This window comes from Bos indicus x Bos taurus, chromosome 17, assembly GCF_003369695.1.
Source record: "Bos indicus x Bos taurus breed Angus x Brahman F1 hybrid chromosome 17, Bos_hybrid_MaternalHap_v2.0, whole genome shotgun sequence".
In the NCBI taxonomy this organism is placed as follows: domain Eukaryota; kingdom Metazoa; phylum Chordata; class Mammalia; order Artiodactyla; family Bovidae; genus Bos; species Bos indicus x Bos taurus.
The window spans coordinates 2,639,650-2,659,237 of NC_040092.1; the positions used below are offsets into that span (position 1 = coordinate 2,639,650).

The 19,588-nt window shown below is 45.5% G+C and overlaps 1 protein-coding gene across 5 annotated transcripts in view; it reads left to right on the forward strand.

The window, feature by feature from the left end:
* The window catches only part of PRR14L (proline rich 14 like), a 40,688-nt gene extending 31,789 nt beyond the window's left edge, over nt 1-8,899 (forward strand). For all 5 annotated transcript variants that reach the window (XM_027566229.1, XM_027566232.1, XM_027566230.1 and 2 more), the window contains 2 exons: nt 1,957-2,028; nt 4,724-8,899. In XM_027566229.1, the coding sequence (XP_027422030.1) occupies nt 1,957-2,028; nt 4,724-5,003 (352 nt within the window). In that variant the 3' untranslated portion in view covers nt 5,004-8,899. The remainder of the gene's footprint in view (nt 1-1,956; nt 2,029-4,723) is intronic.
* Nucleotides 8,900-19,588: the final 10,689 nt, after the last annotated feature.

A 19,588-nucleotide genomic window follows, 5' to 3' on the forward strand; every position in this document is an offset into this window, starting at 1 on the left:
GTGTATGGTAAATAATCCGCCTGCATGTTGATGAATAGCAGAAACCAACACGATACTGTAAAGCAATTATCCTTCAACTAAAAAAAAATTAAAAAAAAAAAAAAGAATCTGCCTGCCAGTGTAGGAAATGCAAGGGACCAGGATTGAGTCCCTGGGTTAGAAAGATCCCCTGGAGTAGGAAATGGCAACCCACTCCAGTGTTCTTGCCTGGAAAATTTTATGGACAGAGGAGCCTGTTGGACTACCGTCCATGGGGTCACAAAAGAGTCAGACATGACTGAGTGACTAAACACACATGTACATGTCAAAAAGTAAATAAATATGGCAGAATGGAGAAGAACAAAACAACATGATGCCAGAGGATTAATATACAAGCTTGTAAAACAAAAATAGGGGTCCATAAATAGACACAAAAAGATAGAGAAATTTAATACGTAACAAAGGTGTCCCCTCAAATCAGTGATGCAAAGATGGGCTAATCAGTAAAGTGCTACTGGGACAGCTGGGCAGCCATTCTAAGAATAATAAAGCTGGGTCTCTATCTTAGACCTTTCACCAGAATATATTCCACATGAAATCAGACTTAAATGTAAAAAAAAAGAAACTTGAAGAAATCAGAGGAAATGGTTAACTATAACAAAATTCAGAGTCAAAATAAAAATCTGAATAAGCTATTTCATAAAAATTGTATCTTTCCTGCTGGGGAAAAAAGAAACAAGCTATAAACAGACAAAACACAAACTCATATATACAGGGGACTATTAGCCATAAAAAGGAACACATTTGAGTCAGTTCTGATGAGGTGGATGAACCTAGAGTCTGTCATACAGAGTGAAGTAAGTCAGAAAGAGAAAAACAAATATCACATTTTAACACGTATTTATGGAATCTAGAAAGATTGTTCTGCTGAACCTATTTGCAGGGCGGCAATGGAGACAGAGACAGAGAGAACAGATGACAGGGCGGGGAGGAGAGCTTAGAGTCCAAAGACAGAAAGATGATCTGAAAAGAAGCCAGGGCGGGGAGGAGAGCTCCGAGTTCCAAAGACAGAAAGATGATCTGAAAGGAAGCCAGGAAACTTTGTAAACGTAGACACCAAAATCTTCAAATACTAGCAAACTGAATCCAGCAACATATTTGAAAAAATGGTTATACCCATGACCAAGTGGGTTTTATCCCAGGAATGCAGAGTTAGTTGAACACAGGAAATCAATCCGTGTAGTATACCATGTTAATAGAATAAAGGAAATTTAATTAACAAAATAAAGAGATAACATGGTTAGCTCATTAGATGCATAATTACAAAATCAAAAGGCAACGTAGAACACTGCTAACGTTTAAATTGGGACAGTATTGATTAGACTTAGAACTTCCCAGGACCTTGTGTTGTTTGAGAGAAGGGTAAAAATATTACTGCACTTCAGTTTCTAAGTTAAATATGCTAATCAAAATTCTTGCAACCGCTAAAAGAACAGAAGATGTGTAATTTTTAAGCCAGGAGGGCAGGGTAAAAAAGAGAACAGTCAGTCAAAGAGAAGAAACATTGAAAAAGTAGGAAAAAAAGAAGCTGTAAGCTAAGATAATAGGTACAGATCCAGTTATATCCCTCCCAGGAAGTATAACTGAACTGAATCTCACAAAGTTAAGATCAGCAGCATGAAAAGGAAGATCCAGGATTCATGGTTCACATGAGACATATCAAGAGCTATTGGAAAGTAAAAGACCGGAAAAGGATAAAGTTGGGAAACCAATCCTGTTGCTCTTAGGAGACCGTGAAGGGACTTTCCTGGTGGTCCAGTGGCTAAGACTCCAAGCTCTCAATGCAGGGGGCCTGGGACTGATCCCTGGGCAGGGAACTAGCTTCCACATGCCGCAACTAACCAGCAGAGCCAAATAAATAAATCTGTTTTCTTAAAACCGAGACCATGAAGAATTTATACCTTTTTCTCTTTTCAGGTTAAAGAAAAAAGAGTTTAGTTTAGAAGAAATATATACCAACAAGAATTATAAATCTCCTCCTGCAAACAGGTAGGTACACACAAGTAGGAAATAATAGATTGGGAGGGCTTCTGAAATGATCGACGTAAGTCTCCAGTCTTTTCACTTTGGAATGGGTTTTATGTTCAGTTCTTCCAGTACCGGATCTCAAAAATAACTAGGATTGGTATTTTCAGTGTTCGCTTGAATTGGAGTCAGCAGTAGGACAGGAAAGAAATGTGTCAGGTTGGTCATCCTCTTTTCGTTTGTACTTGTGTCTTCAAGACTAAGAATCATTGATCTACAGATTTGACTCCAAACCCAAATACAGAAGACATTTCACTTACTTGGCTTTGTGTGGGTCTAAATTCTATTCAAATCGTTAAACGTGTATTGCATTCCTGTGGTGTCTAGGATGAAGGAGGAGAGTTTTATCCTATAAGATAGGATGAGCATTTGCTATGAAGCTTTTGTCATATAATGCTGTTCATTGCAGCATTGCTAAATATTGGGTTGGCCAAAAAAGTTCTTTTAAATTTGTCCATACGATTTTACAAAGCTGAACAGACTTTTTGGCCAACTCAATAATAGGAGAGGGTTGGAAATAACTTTAAAAATACCCATTACTAGAGTTCTGACTAAATTACGATCCATCCTGACTGTGGGTTACACCGCACAGCCACTTAAAATGGGATCCCTGCGTACCCAGCTGGGGCGCTCTTAAAGGTTATTGCTAGTCAGAGCGGCACAGCGCACAGGAGAGCCTGTGGTCTGCTACCCCTTGAGTAAAGAGGAACCCAGACTGCTGGATGGATGGTGCCGTGAGTTGGCAAACTACAGGCCAGGTTCAGCCAGCTGCCTGTTTACTTTCTTTTTTTCCAGTCCTATGAGCTAAGAATGATCTCTGTTCTTTCAAAGGACTGTTTAAAAAATGAAAATAAATATGTAGCAGAGACCCAAGTGGCTCATCAGTTTTTAAAATGTTTGCTACCCAGCCCTTCACATATCAGGGCTGACCTCTGCTGATGGCATGTTCACCTGTGCACGTCTGTATGCTGAATGACTTTGGGAGGATACACGAAACACTGTTGCTAGTGGGGTGGGGGTGTCTTACTTTTATTCTTTACCATCCTGTCCAATTTCTGTTTCTTCACTATGTGCTTGTATTCAGTTCAGTTCAGTCGCTCACGCGTGTCCGACTCTTTGCAACCCCATGGCCTGCAGCACACCAGGCTTCTCTGTCCATCACCAACTCCTGGAGCTTGCACAAACTCATGTCCATAGAGTCGGTGATGCCATCCAACCATCTCATGCTCTGTCGTCCCCTTCTCCTGCCTTCAGTCTTTCCCAGCATCAGGGTCTTTTCCAGTGAGTCAGCTCTTCGCATCAGGTGGCCAAAGTATTGGAGTTTCATCTTAGTATCAGTCCTTCCAATGAATATTCAGGACTGATTTTGCTTAGGATGGACTGGTTGGATCTCCTTGCAGTCCAAGGGACTCTCAAGAGTCTTCTCCAACACCACAGTTCAAAAGCATCAGTTCTTCGGCACTCAGCTTTCTTCACAGTCCAACTCTCATATCCATACATGACCACTGGAAAAACCATAGCCTTGACTAGACGGACCTTTGTTGGCAAAGTAATGTCTCTGTTTTTTAATATGCTGTCTAGGTTGGTCACAGCTTTTCTTCCAAGGAGCAAGCGGCTTTTAATTTCATGGCTGCAATCACCATCCACAGTGATTTTGGAGCCCCAAAATATAAAATCTGTCACTGTTTCCATTGTTTCCCTGTCTGTTTGCCCTGAAGTGATGGGACTGGATGCCATGATTTTAATTTTTTGAATGTTGAGTTTTAAGCCAACTTTTTCACTTTCCTCTTTCATCAAAAGGCTCTTTTGTTCTTTACTTTCTGCCATAGGGGTGGTGTCATCTGCATATCTGAGGTTTTTGATATTTCTCCCAGCAATCTTGATTCCAGCTTGTGCTTCATCCAGCCTGGCTTTTTGCCTGATGTACTCTGCATACAAGTTAAATAAGCAGGGTGACAATATACAGCCTTGACGTACTCCTTTCCCAATTTGGAACCAGTCTATTGTTCCATGTCTGGTTCTAACTGTTGCTTCTTGACCTGCATACATATTTCTCAAGAGGCAAGTAAGGTAGTCTGGTATTCCCATCTCTTTAAGAATTTCCCACAGTTTATTGTGATCCACAGTTAAAGGCTTTGACATAGTCAATAAAACAGAAGTAGATGTTTTTCTGGAACTCTCTCGCTTTTTCTGTGAACCAGTGGATGTTGGCAGTTTGATCTCTGGTTCCTCTGCCTTTTCTAAATGCAGCTTGAATATCTGGAAGTTCATGGTTCACATACTGTTGAAGCCTGGCTTGGAGAATTTTGAGCATTACTTTGCTAGCATGTGAGATGAGTGCAATTGTGCAGTAGTTTGAACATTCTTTGGCGTTGCCTTTCCTTGGGATTGGAATGAAAACTGACCTTTCCCAGTCCTGTGGCCACTGCTGAGTTTTCCAAATTGCTTGTATTACGTATTCAAAGTGCTTGTGTTACATATTCATATATATATATATATATATATATATATGTATGTATTTTTTTGGTCATAAAAAAATAAAGCTCCAGGCCAGAGACAGGAGCTGAGTCAGGAGGAGTGAGCCTTCAGCATAGATGGGGAGGGTCGGTGGCCCCCCAGGTCTGCGTGTCAGTGATCCTGTCTTGTACTTCACCTTTAGGTGTTTAGAGACCATTTTCGAGGAACCTAAGGAACGAAACGGTACGCTCATCTCCATCAGCCAACAGAAGAGGAAGCGAGTCCTAGAGTTTCAGGATTTCACAGTCCCTCGGAAGAGGCGTGCACGTGGAAAGGTCAAGGTAGCAGGCAGCTTTACACGGGCCCAGAAGGCAGCACTGCAGAGCCGCGAGCTGGACGCACTCTTGATACAGAAACTGATGGAACTGGAGACCTTCTTTGCCAAGGAAGAGGAGGAGCAGGAGCAGTCATCCGGCTGCTGAGTGGCGATTCAGGTTGGGGGTCTCGGCTTCAGACTTTTCTTGGCCTCCTGGAAGAGGATACCTGATTTTGCCCTCCCACCTAAACCCCTCAGAGCACAGGCTGTGGATTTTTACCTCCTTCCGGGTGCAGCCTCTGTTGGAGTTGGTGTAGGAAGGCCCTCCAGCTTGTACTGCTGAGCACAGAACCTCAGGAACGCTCCCTTTCTCTTGGAAATGGCCCCGGATGACGCCGGCCTCCTCACCCCATTCTCTGCCATCCGTGGAGGGGCACGCGGCACCCCTTCAGCAACACTAGGTTTCAACGACTCACAGCATTTGCACGTCCATGTGAAAGTCCCACGTCGTTTATGGTGGTGCTAGACCAAGATCATTCAGACATGTGGCCTGGGGAGAGAGACCTGGCGTCCTGTCCCATGAGGTCTCACTGGCTCACTTCAGTAGTTGAGGAAAGACGAGCTGTTGTGTTTTCTAATCCTTTGAGTCCGTCTGTCCAGAACCAGGGGTGTGTGTGTGAGTGTGTGTGTGTGTGGCTTTTCCCTATTGTCTTTTCCCCTCTGTGACTGTGGGTCACTAGTGCCAGAGGAGCCCGTCCAGGGTCCATTTGAAGTAAGTTGCACTTTTTAATGTTGTGGTGTTGATTAATTTGTTTTATTTCCCTCTTTTTTTTTTTTTTTTTAAATTTTTGCTGCATGTTTGGAGCCTTTAAATGTGATTTTAAAACGAATTTTTTAAGACATCAAGGAGAAAGACAATACACATCTCCAGAACACACGACAGGCATTTGACCCGGTTTGTTGGTGGGTGGCCAAGAGCCTTCCTTTCCCATCAACGCGTTTGGGCAGCCTCTTCCCCACATGCAACTCGGGGCATGACTGTTGTAACTCATCTGGGTTCTCATTCTCGGCCACTAACTAGATGTATTTATTGTAATGACGGAAGTAAGAGCAGATTTCTCTCCTGGTCATTTAACAAGTCGGAAAGTTGGGTGTGGTCTCAGCGGGTTTCATCTGAAGTGGTGTCCATGACAAAGGTCCACAGCGGCCCTGGTGGTGACGAAGGCCAACCCAGAGTGTCCACAGCTGCCAGAGCTGCTTGGTCCAGGGGGAGAGGGGGCCAGCCGAGGTCACGGAGTTCACGGGCAGCCCCGTCCAAGGGCACCTTGCTGTCCTCTGGGCTCCTGCGTCAGTGCTGCTGGAAGCCTGGAGGAACGTCAGGAAGGTCTCTCAGCTTCTCTGTGTGCACCCGAGGAGTGTGTGGACGGGGGAGCGGCCGGCTGCTGTGTGAGGCCCCCAACCCAGAGGCTTCGTCCCATCCCACGTCAGGCCTGTGTGCCCTCACCCTGCTCCCCCTTCCCCTTCCCTTGAGTTTTATCTTTTCTTTTCATCTCTGTCTCTGTAAAAAGAGTGCAGAGAGTTAGCATTCCTTGGCTGGTGAGCCAGACCCTGAAAACCCAGCCCAGGCGCCGGCCGCCACCTCCACCCTCCTCCGGGGAGCAGTGCTGGCCAGTGGGGACGTTCCCAGGCAGCCTGTGAGAGGGCTGGGTGGTCCCATCCTGGATCATGTCTCTTGGGTTCCTTTTGTTGCCCCGTGAGTCAGCGGGCGGGGAGATGGGGTGGGGGGTGGGGGTCTCTATGTGCCTTTCCTCTGCAGGCTGATAGTCTGTGCCTCACTGGAGCAGAACAGACAGTGTGAGAAAAGTGCCACATCTGTCTCGTCGGCCCGCTGCCTCAGGCAGAGCTTTCAGGAACCGAAGTACCGGCCTGCTGACCCACGGAGGCTTCTCAGGCCATGGCCACGCAGCATCGGAGGAGAGTCAGGCATTCACACCGGCCGTGGACAGTGCAAACCAGAGGCTGCCACCGTGCATCCACTTTGCTCAGACTGTGTACACATGACCTGTGTGTCGCCTCAGCACCTCTCCCATCCTGGGACAGGGTCCTCAGACACAAATGCTTCTGTCCATCTTTTTGCTCAAGGGAGTAGGGATGAGTTTGTGCCCACGTACGAACATTTTTAGGGCGCTCCCTCTGGACAAACTCCCAGCAAATGAACAGAACCCTGTTTGCCAGCTCCGTCGCCAGTGTAGATGAGTCCACCGTGGGGCAAACGTGGCAGACTGAAGTGGGTGCGGCTGCAGTTTCACCAGTGTTCTGGAGATCCAATTTCAAGTTTGCCCTTTGCAGGCATGGCACCTGTCAGGGCTGGGAGCGGGGTTTGGAGCTGCAGCGTCTGGAGGGGAGGCATGGAGGAGGTGGAAGCCGGGTTCCTTCCTGTCCTGGGAGTGTAGGAAGTAGCTTCTCTGAGGCCAGCTTCCCCTTGTAATTTTCGGCCTGCCTCTGGTCCTGCCTCATTCCGAAGTTAAGAAGGGGCCCCCGCTGCAGACTTGAAGTTGCTTGCCTGAATCCACGTCAGGTTTTAGCTGTGTTCAGCCGCACCTGTCTTAATGTCTAACAGCTGCAGCACTGTCCGTGGTCCTAGGAGCTATGCCACGTGCCACCAGTTGGCTGCTGGCGCCACCTGCCCAGAGCCTTGGGAGGTCTGGTTCTGGGCTTGGAGTTGGTAGTTTCCATGGATGGGGACTTCCCACCCCACCAGATTTAGTGATTTTAATATGGGAAAGAGAGGAGAAATCTCAGGTCCAATCAGTGGTTCTGCCCGTTGGCTTTTCACTGACCCCTCAGCTGTGGTTTTCTCTGTCAGTTTCTGGCAGTATTGGCCACCCTCCCCCTTTTTCTTCTGGTTTCCTTTGCAGCTTCATTTCTCTATCAGTTTAAATGTACCTCATCACCCACTCAAGCAGATTATGTCCACTTTTTCACACTGACCTTACTCTTAAGAGCTACAGCCAAGGAGGGTGCAGTGCAGAGACATGTAGCGTTTGCCTTACTTGGAGCCGGAAGAGCTCAGAAACTCATGCTGTGAATCTGGAACTCAGCACTCCCCCTCGAGCTGTGAAAATCAGACACTTTGTCACAATATTGCCTGGAAAGGCCTTACCAAGGGCACCAGAGCCAACCTGAGGTTAACTGCAGATCCCACCTTCTGGGCTCAGTCCTCCCCGTGGGGCTGGTTCTCTGCCTGCCAGGCCGAGGGTGGCACAGAGGGTGCAGGGCAGGGCCATCAATCCAAGGCTCTTGCAGCTGGTGGAACACAGAGCCAGTGCTCGTTTCCAGGGCTAGAATTTCATCTCATAATGTACGTCGAGATCTGCAAAAGACCAACTTGTAGGCGGTGGTACTTTCCCCCGTTCCCTGGGGGCCGAGTATGCAGTCGGTGCTTTCCTTAATTACCTTGTGTTCTGTTTTCTGTGCGTGTCCCCCGACCCCAGTATCATGGAAAGGACCTCTGAGACAGCATCGTGGGTGGCTGTCCCCAAAGTCTGTGGTTGGCCAGAGGCTCGTAGCCCCCTACCTTGGATTCGTGCACGGGGAGGGCTCCTTGCCAGAGCCAAACTTCCTGTATCAAAAGTTGGCCAGGAAGAAGGCTTCATTTTACTAAAATCAAAGTGTGACACTATCATCTAGCCACACACTGAGCAGCAGAGGCTGTTTATTCTGATTGTGAAGCAAGGGTCCCTGCATAGTCCGCCCTCTGGCACTGCACCCTGTCAGATTGGATCCTTGTACATCGTGTGTCTTCTCGAGCCCCTCTCTGGTGCTGAATTGGATTTTAATCCTTGGCGAGAGACCTCAGCATCTCCTTGGGCTGGTCTGGGCCAGTAAATAGCCGCCTGAAGTGTTTATATAATTATCATGGTCAATAGTTAAGTGAAATTTGTACATTTTTGGTAACTTGGCACACACAATGCCCCTGCAGTTCTTTTCTGTTCGGTAGTTTGTGACTAAAAATCCCACTGTTATGTGTGTTAATTTATGAAAATAAAAAGATTCTTTTTTTTTTTTTTTTTGAAAACCTTTCAGATAACTCTCAAGGCTCCTCTTATGGCTTCATAAGTTAAATTTTTACCTGTAATATAATGAGGTTGCTATTTATTTTAATAGACATTCCAAAGTTACATATATCACAACAAACATGTTTCCTCCCAAAGTGGTCACCACTTTTTGAGGACTGGCCTGTGCTCAGGGCATGTGTAGAGCTCCACCTGTGGGTGGCCTTCTGAGCCAGTTGTGCAGCATTTTAAGTTTACTCAGGCGGTGGATCATTTTGAGGGGCTTCAGTATCTGGAAACAGCTAAGACTCCTTGAGATTCATGTCACACCCCGTTAAGTTGGGTAGGGAAGCTGTGTGTGTGGTTTTTGAATAGTGCTGGTTTTGTCACATGGCTGGGAAATGAAAAAAGCAGTAACAAGTTCAGGTCAAAATAAACATCAAATATTAGTAAGATGTCTGGAAGAAGAGCTTAGCCTGCTGAGGAGGCTACCTGGGAGAGTATAAATATGGTGGAGTACATTCACTTACTTTTAAAAAGGCCTTGAAACAATAAAATGAAAAAAAGGTCTTGCCTTCTATCACATATCCTTCCCAATTGTACGTGAGTTTAGGCTGCGAGTCTTCTGATTCTCAGCTCTGTGTTTAACCAGTGGAAACTCAAGAGAATAACTGAATACAACGCTATTTACCATCATGCTGATATGTTCCAGAAAGAAGCAAAATTCCTGAGGATATTCTTCATCCAGAGGAAAAGCAGTGCCCAAGTCTTTCTTCCTGGCCTTTTTCCAATTCCTGGATTTCTGCAGCAAAGATCTCTGTCCATGTGGTCTGTCACCTTCAGGGAGCATCCTGCCTGGCGGATGTGCTTGTGCTGGTTAGGTTTCACGGTTACTTAGAGCAGAGTCCTCCCCACACCTTTTCTTCCTTTAGAAGGAAGAGGCCCGTCATCACCTGAGGCAGTGTTACTAGTTTGGTCCTTTATGTCTGGCTGTGCTGGGTCTTTGTTGCTTCGCGGGCTGTCTCTAGTTGTGGCAAGCAGGATCTACTCTCTAGTTGCGTGGGCTTCTCATTGCAGTGGCTTTTCTTATAGAGAACAGGCTCTAGGCACGTGGGCTTTAGTAGTTGGGGCACACAGGCTTAATTGCCCTGTGGCATGTGGAATCTTCCCTGGACCAGGGCTCAAACCCATGTGCCCTGCATTGGCATGTGGTTTCCTAACCACTGGACCACCAGGGAAATCCCCATGTTACTGCTTTAGTATCCCCACCACAGAAGCATGCCTTGATAGGGCCTCTTGAGAGCAAGAGGTCCAAACTGATGGAAGAATCCTCTACTGTGGCCTGCCCCCTGCGTGTGATGGAGACCTAATTTCTGCAGTTCCTTCTGGGACTTTTCTTGAGGAGGGTTTTAGAAAATCCCCAGTTCTTCAGGTAACTTCCAGGGTCACAGGTGAGTCTTTTCTAACAGCTTTTTCAGGCTTACTCCGTCCTCTTCCCTCCTCGCTGTCAGCCAGTACTTCTGCTTGGGCATTTCCCTGGGGTGGGAGCAGTTTGACCAGGACTTGCACGCAGACCCTTGGCCGGTGCAGGCATGGTCCTCCCTATGATGTATTCACCCAGCATCCTGGTGCCCAGAAGGGTTTTCTCCCACGTGATGCCCACAGACACTGTTCAGCTCTCTGCCTTCCCAGATCACTCTTAAAAGTGTACCCTCCCCCCACCCCCAGCTCCTGGTAAATCCTCTTTCCGATGCTTTATGTGTCTAGCATTTATAATTTCCTCCCTGTATCTGTTCATCCCTGTAAGGTAGGCTCCTCTCTGGTCCCTCTTGAGACCCCTCAGGCACCTAAAACACTGCCGCCTTGTTCAGTAGCCAAGTGGTGTCCGACTCTTTGTGACCCCATTGACTGCAGTATACCAGCTTGCCCTGTCTGTCCTTCACTCTCTCCCCGAGTTTGCTCAAGCTCATGCCCTTTGAGTCGGTCATGCCTGGTATATATTATAGGGGCTCAGTAAACACTTGATTGTGAATGAAAGGTCGCCTTCACTAACAGAACCTATTGTTTGACAGGCCGGCTGAGGTCCTCTCCATCCTGCCGATTCTGAGTATTTGAAGACCTCATGACTCTCCTCCCTTTTATTACCCTTCCAGGGACCTGGTTGGTGGCTGCACAGCAAGTGAACTGGGGCCCTTTCCCGGCGCGGCCACACCCACTCTGACCTCGCGACGTCTGATTGGCTGTAGCTCACAGGTGGGGCGGGGCCAGCGAGATGTTCTCACCTCCTGTGGGGTCGCCTACCTTCCACGTACCTCTCCGCAGCCCAAACTGGAGCCTGCATCCCTGGCCCTGGGCACGGACACGCCGGGATGCCGAGGGTGGAGGCTCCTGCAGGCAAGAATCGTCTTGAGAATTTTTCTCCCTTTTGCATTTTAATGTCAGACTTTGGGAGAGGGTAAAATGGTCCTTGGAAGAGTACAAACACGGGGCAAATATCCCCAGGTACTGCAGTGGTTGATGGGTTTCCCCCTACTGCCACCAGCCCGAAGTGATCTAATTTCGCCGTTGTCAGAACCACTCACTCCCTTGAAATCCTTCCCCAGTGTTCCTCTCTCCCACAGTAGCGTTTACTGACCCCCAGTGCCAGTAAACCAAGGTAATGGCACTGTTCATTACCTTCTTGAATCCTCACAACAACCTGATGAGGTAGATGTTTTTAATCCCCCTTTGTGGATGAGGAAGCTGAGCCTTAAAGACTGACTGACGGCGCAAGTGCTTGCGCCGAGGTCTCTTCCTACACCACCCGGTGCAATCCACCTCTGCTAGCAAACCCCACCCCTCGGCCCACACCTGCCTCTCCAGCCCCGCCCCCAGGCGCTCCGCCCTCTGGTTCTTCAAACCCTCCTTGCTGCCTCTGGCCTTGATGCTTTTGCACAAAAAGCTGTACCGTCGGGTGCACATACTCTTTCTTCCACCCCTACACTTGACTGCCTCCACGTCTTCGGGTCTCTGGAGGTTTTTGCCTACGGCTCCTTCCCTGTTAGGCGCCTCTCAGCTGCTTCCTCAGCCCACACACTCCCCCATGCGCTCAACTACCTGCACTGCGATCCACCCCCTCTCCACCCTGTGAGCTTCAGAGGAGCCCGACCGAGTACATTTATCTGCCTACAGGTCGTGCACCACATTTAGGTCCGCAACACACCTTCGGAAGAACTTTCATGATATTCTCTAAGAGGCCAGGTGCTGGAGGTGAGGCCCGGTGAACCTGCCGCCCTCCTTACAGCCTCCTCCTCACGTCAGCAGCTCCTTATGGGTGTGTTTGTTTCCGTCACTGCCTCTTCTGTCAACTCCTTTCCCTCCCTCTCTCTTTGTCCAGTAAGTACCCCTCTCTTCTCCTCATTATATAGACACAATCTAGAACTGATTTATCATCTTAAACATTTATGGGGACATCCTTGGCAGTCCAGTGGTTAAGACTCCACACTTCCAATGCAGGGGGCACAGACTGGGTCCCTGGTTGGAGAACTAAGATTCCATATGCTGCATGGCTGCAAAAAAAAAAAAAAATATATATATATATATATATATATATATATATATAATTGAACAGAATCCCAAATTAGGCACATGCTGCCTTAAAATCATAGAACTTCATAGCTGGAAGGAGGCCTTGAAGCTCTGATATGTAAAGATTTTACATCCACACACAGACATATATATTCTTAAATTTTAAGGGGGTTGGAACATGTTCATATGTATATACATATACACATATATATGGAGAAGGGAATGGTAATCCACTCCAGTTTTCTTGCCTGAAGAATTCCATGCACAGAGGAGCCCGGCGGGCTATAGTCCATGGGGTTGCAAAAGAGTTGGATACGACTGAGCAACTAACACACACACACACATACATATATATATATATATACATGTATGTATATATACACACACAAAGATACACACATACTGAAGATGTCAGAGGTTGTATACGAGTGTCTTTTACTTTGCTTTGTTGTTGTTTACTACTGAAAAGTGCTGATCACCTTCCCCTGTAGAACTGTGCTAGAATTTCCATGTTGTTGTTCAGTTGCTAAGTCATGTCCGACTCTTTGAGACCCCTTCAACTACGGTGCAATTTCCAGGCAAATTGGAACCTTCATCACTACTGATGGGAATGCAAAATGGTACAGCCACTTTGGAAAACCTTGTGTCAGTTCCTTAAACAATTAAACTATTGTTGCTGTTCAGTTGCTCGGTTGTGTCCAACTTTTTGTGACCCCATGAACTGCAACATGCCAGGCATCCCTGTCATTCACTATCTCCCAGAATTTGCTCAGACTCATGTCCATTGAGTCAGTGATACCATTCAACCATCTCACGCTCTGTCCTTCCTAAAGAATTTCTATAGCAAGTTTCTATGCTGACAACCAACGTGGATCCTCAGATGTGAGATGAGGTGCTGAAAGCCATGACTTCCACTCCTCTGGGCTGGCCGGGTATGTGCTTGTCCCTTTGCCCCTCTGAACTTGTCAGCAAGCCTTCCCTGGCCTTTTCTACAAGTATTTCCAGCTCTCCAGCAAGCCCTCTGTGTCTTTCCCCACCAATCCCAGGACAATTAACCTGATCAATATTCCATTGATTCCAATCTGAATTCTTGATAGTCACTGAATGTCAGAGAGCATAGACCATCCCATGGAAATAATTTTCCATTTTGGTGAACTATATCCAAATCCCTTCTTACATTTTTTCTTTGGGAGGCTGTGGCTAGCTCCCATCTCTGATGATGCCAGGACAGAGGCCCCCATGCAGGGTGCTCTAGACAAGATTTTAGACAACTTTTTCTGTGAAGGGTCAGACAGTAGCTATCTCAGGCTTTGCAAGCCATATGGCCTTTACTGCAGCTACTCAGCTCTGTGGTTGTAGCAGGAAAGCTGCTATAGATGCTATGTGAACAAATAGGGGTGACTGTATTCCAATAAAACTCGATTTACAGAACAGGAAGTGACACCTCATTTGCCAGCCTTCACTCTGGAGGATAAGCATCTCTACCTGGACTCAGGAAACTCCTCCCCCCTCGGATTTTACCCAGGGACTCACCAATACAATGTGTTTCTACAGAGACGACTTAAAGGAAAAATGAGATGAAACAAAATCTGACAACACATGAAATTGGTATAATTGTCCTGACCAGAGGAAACCATTGTCAACACATATTTGGAAGCTTCTAGTCCAGTGCATGTCAAAGGGTTGCTGGAAAGTAGCCAGGGGGGTCCGGAGCAGAGGGTTCCATCTGACCATGGTAAAGGTCCTCAAGTCTGTCCCAGGCAACTACAGTGTTTTTTCCTCCTTTTTATACCACCAGGACCTGGTGTGACAGTAGGTGGGGTCCTAGGAGAAGGGTCGTGTCTTTTACTGTACGTGGGGCCTGGGCAGGCCACAATGAAAACGGGAGATCCTGTGTACTGCAACTAAGACCTGGTGCAGCCAAATGCCTTTTTTTTAATGGAGCTAGAGATGAATCCATGTACCTTTGGACACCTTATCTTTGACAAAGGAGGCAAAAATATACAATGGAGAAAAGACAAACTCTTTAACAAGTGGTGCTGGGAAAACTGGTCAACCACATGTAAAAGAATGAAATTAGAACACTTTCTAATACCATACACAAAAATAAACTCAAAATGGATTAAAGATCTAAATGTAAAACCAGAAACTGTAAAACTCCTAGAGGAAAACATAGGCAGAACACTCTCTGACAATCATGTCCAACTCTTTGCGACCCCATGGACTGCAACACACCAGGCTTTCCTGTCCTTCACCATCTCCGGGAGCTTGGTCAAACTCATGTCCATTGAGTCAGTGATGCCATCCAAACATCTTATCCTCTGTCGCCCCCTTCTCCTGCCTTCAATCTTTCCCAGCATCAGGGTCTTTTCTAATGAGTTGGCTCTTCGCATCAGGTGGCCAAAGTATTGAAGCTTCATCTTCAGCATCGGTCCTTCTAATGAATATTCAGGATTGATTTCCTTTAGGATGGACTGGTTTGATCTCCTTGCAGTCCAAGGGACTCTCAAGAGTCTTCACACCACAGTGCAAAAGCATCAATTCTTCAGCATTCAGCCTTCTGTATGGTCCAACTCTCACATCCATACACGACTACTAGAAAAACCATAGCTTTGAGTAGATGGACTTCTGTCGACAAAGTAATGTCTCTGCTTTTTAATATGCTGTCTATGTTTGTCATAGCTTTTCTTCAAGGAGTGTCTTTTAATTTCATGGCTACAGTCACCATCTGCAGTGATTTTGGAGCCCAAGAAAATACAGTCTGTCACTGTTTCCATCATTTCCCCATCTATTTATCATGAAATGATGGGACCAGATGCCATGATCTTCGTTTTTTGAATGTTCAGTTTTAAGCCAGCTTTTCACTCTCCTATTTCACCTTCAAGAGGCTCTTTAGTTCTTCTTCACTTTCTGCCATAAGGGTGGTGTCATCTGCGTATCTGAGGTTATTGATATGCTCCAAAAATCTTGATTCCAGCTTGTGCTTCATCCAGCCTGGCTTTTTGCATGAGGTACTCTGCATATAAGTTAAATAAGCAGGGTGACAATATACAGCCTTGACGTACTTCTTTCCCAATTTTGAACCAGTCTGTTGTTCCATGTCTGATTCTAACTGCTGCTTTTTGACCAGCATACAGGTTTCACAGGAGGCAGGTAAGGTGGTCTGGTATTCCCATCTTTTTAAGAATTTTCCAGTTTGTTTTGGTCGACACAGTCAAAGGTTTTAGCATAGTCAGTGAAGCAGAAGTAGATGTTTGTCTGGAATTCTCTTGCTTTTTCTGTGATCCAATGGATGTTGGCAATTTGATTTCTGGTTCCTCTGCCTTTTCTAAATGCAGCTTGAATATCTGGAAGTTCTCAGTTCACATACTGTTGAAGCCTGGCTTGGAGAATTTTCAGCATTACTTTGCTAGCGTGTGAAATAAGTGCAATGTGTGGTAGTTTGAACATTCTTTGGCATTGCCCTTCTTTGGGATTGGAATGAAAACTGACCTTTTTGAGTCCTGTGGCCACTGCTGAGTTTTCCATATTTGCTGGCATATTGAGTGCAGCACTTCAACAGCATCATCTGTTAGGATTTGAACTAACTCAGCTGAAATTCCATCACCTTCACTAGCTTTGTTCATAGTAATGCTTTCTGAGGCCCACTTGACTTTGCACTCCAAGATGTCTGTCTCTAAGTGAGTGACCATACCATCATGGTTATCTGGGTCATTAAGATCTTTTGTGTGTGTGTAGTTCTGTGTATTCTTGCCACCTCTTCTTAATATCTTCTGCTTCTGTGAGGTCCATATTGTTTCTGAGCCCCGGGTGAGCCACTGGGGAAACCCAATTAAACTATACAACTCAGCAATTCCACTCCTAGGTATATACAAAAGAGAAATGAAAATATATGCCTATACAGTAAACCATATATGAATGTTTATAGCAGTATTTTTCATAATTGCTAAAAGGTAGAAATGATTAACTATGATTGGATAAAGAAATGCAGTCTATCTATATAATGGAATACTATTCAATCATTAAAATGTGGTACTGGTACATGTTCTAAAATGGACAAACCATGAAAATATGCTAAGTGAGAGAAACCAGTTATGCAAATGCATATATGATATGATTTCATTCATATGAAAATGCCAAATAGGGAAATCTATAGAGACAAAAAGGAGATCATTTATTGCTTGCATGCTCAGTCACTTCAGTGATGTCTGACTCTTTGCCACCCAATGCACTGTAACCCACGGGCTCCTCTTTCCATGGAGCTTTTCAGGCAAGGATACTGGAGTGGGTTCCATTTCCTCTTCCAGGGAACTTCCCAACCCTGGATCAAACCGGGGTCTCTTGAATTGGCAGGCGGATTCTTTACCACCAACGCCACCTTGGAAGCCCCCGTTCAAGAAATGGCAACCCACTCTAGTATTCTTGCCTGGAACATCCCACAGATAGAAGAGTCTGGTGGGCTGCAGTCCATGGGGTCGCAAACCAGTTGGACACAACTGAGCAACTAAACAGCAGCAAGCACTTCACGTAAGTGGAATTAAACAATATGTGTCCTTTCGTGACTGGCTAATTTTACTTACCATAATGTTTTCAAAGTTTATTCCTGTTGTAGCGTATATCAATACTTCATACTTTTTTTTAATATTTACTTATTTTGCTGTATTGGGTCTTAGTTGCTGCTCACAGATCTTTTTTCCAGCATAGGAGGTCTTTCGAGTGGTGTCTGGGATTCTCTCTCTAGTTATGGCTTGGGGGTTCAGGGGTTCCAAACTGTGGATTTATTAATAGCTGCCCAATAGCATGTGGGATCCTTGTTCCCCAACCAGGGATTGAACCCATGACCCCTGGGTTGGAAGGAAGATTTTTAACCACTGGACCACTAGGGAAGTCCCTTCATACATGTTTTTATAGCTGAATAATATTCTATTATACAGACATATCACATTTTTATTTATTCATCTATTGAACCATTTTTTTTTTTGGCTATTGTGAATAATGTTACTATGAACATTGGTGTACAAATTTCTGAGTCTCTGCTTCCATTCTTTTAGGTTATACCTGGGTGCTTGATTGGGGCTTCCCAGGTGCGCTAGTGGTAAAGAACTCAGTTAGGAAGATCTCCTGGAGGAGGAAATGGCAACCCACTCCAGTATTCTTGCCTGGAGAACCCCATGGACAGAGAAGCCTGGTGGGCTACGGTCCATAGGGTTGCAAAGAGTCAGAGTGAGCACGCACACAGGTGCTGGATCATATGATAATTCTGTTTAACTTTTTGAGAAACCACCAAGTCATTTTGCATAGCAGCTGTACCATTTTACATTGTTACCAGCAATGCGTAAGTGTTCTGATTTTTCAAAATCCTAGCCAACACTTGTTATTTTCCTTTCTCTTTGATTATAGCCATTCTAATGGGTGTGAAGTTGGTATCTCACTGTGCTTGTGATGTGCATTTCCCTAATGATCAGTAACACTGAGCATCTTTTATTGGCCTTTGGTATATTATCATTGGAGAAATGTCTGTTCAAGTCCTTTGCCTATTTTTGAATTGAATTATTTGTTGTTGTTGTTGTTGAGTTTTAGTAATTCTGTATATATTCTGGAGACCATACCCTTATCAGATGTGTTTGTTTGCAAATATTTTCTCCCATTCTCAGGGTTGTCTTTTCAATTTATTGACAGCGTCCTTTGATGCCCAAAACTTAAATTTTGATGAAATCCAACTTTTGTTATTTTGTTGTTGCCTATGCTTTTGATGTAATATCTAAGAAATCACTGTTGAATTCAATGTCATGAAAATTTCCCTTGTTTTAAGAGTTTTATACAAGATGTAGTTCTTGGCTTTAGGTCTTTGATCCATTCTGAGTTAATTTTTGTATATGGTATAAGTGTTAGTCACTCAGTAGTGTCTGACGCTTTGCAACCCCATGGATTGTAGCCCGTCAGGCTCCTCTTTCCATGGAATTCTCCAGGCAAGAATACTGGAGTGGGTAGCCATTCCCTTTCTCCAGGGTATCTTCCTGACCCAGGGATTGAACCCAGGTCTCCAGCACTGCAGGCAGATTCTTTACCACCTGAGCCACCATGTAAATATTCAGTTTCCACAAATGCACTTCATTTTGAAATAATCTCCCTCTCCCACTTCTTTTTTTACCCTGGTTTTGAGTTACTACTCTCAATGAATAGTAAAATCCATTCTATACTCCCCACCTGCTTCAGACTTTTGAAAACCATAAAGGGAAATGTCTCCTCTTCAATAGGAAATCCGATGCCTGTTAGGCTCCCTTTAGAGCCTGGTTATGTCCTAATTGAGCATAACCAACCATGTAGAAATGTCAGTAATTGCAGGCACCAGGCAAATATCAAATGCCTGGTGAAGACAAGTACAATTAGCAGCTTAGGGAGGAAAAAGCGGAGCTATATTCCTTTAGTTTGGGGACCCATATTCAGCCAGATTCTAGGCAAAGGGCTTAAAAAGAAGAATGTTTAGTTCATGGGTTTTGGAACTAGAGATGTATGTTCAAATTCTAGCTTTTCTCTTTTATAGCAGTATGCCCTTTAGCATTCTAGTGGTTAGCTTTCCTGAGCTCTGATTTCTCTATCTTTAAAATAAGAATAATTCTCAGAGCTAGCTGCCGAAGGCAGATACTATTAAGTCTATTTTCACTTAAACCTGAAGGTCAAGAAACTGCAGGAGCACTCGCTGTCACATCAGTTACCTCGTGCAACGACTAATTGCATTTCTAGGTGATCGAAGACCTCTGGTCTCTGGACTCCCTGATAGTACAGCGATGAGAAGTGAAGAATGAGACACCGTGCACGCTGAGTCATTAGCACAGAGCTTGGCACTTAAGAAGCGCTTACTCAACGGCAGCTGAGCTGTGGACGCTTTCAGATTCCCCACCCGTAAAATGAGCAATTTAGCTCAACTGATCCATTCTCAGACCTTGGGTGAGTCAGATTTTCCGGGCACATGCGGAAACGCACGTCAGAGGGAGGAAGGAGAACTGGCAACCCGGCGCCCAGGTCCAGGTTTAGCACAGTAGGCGCAGCCACCTTGCTCACCTACCCGACCCGGCTCTGCAGGTGCCTAAAGGGGCGGGCGAAGGACCTTAGACACATAGCCCCGCCC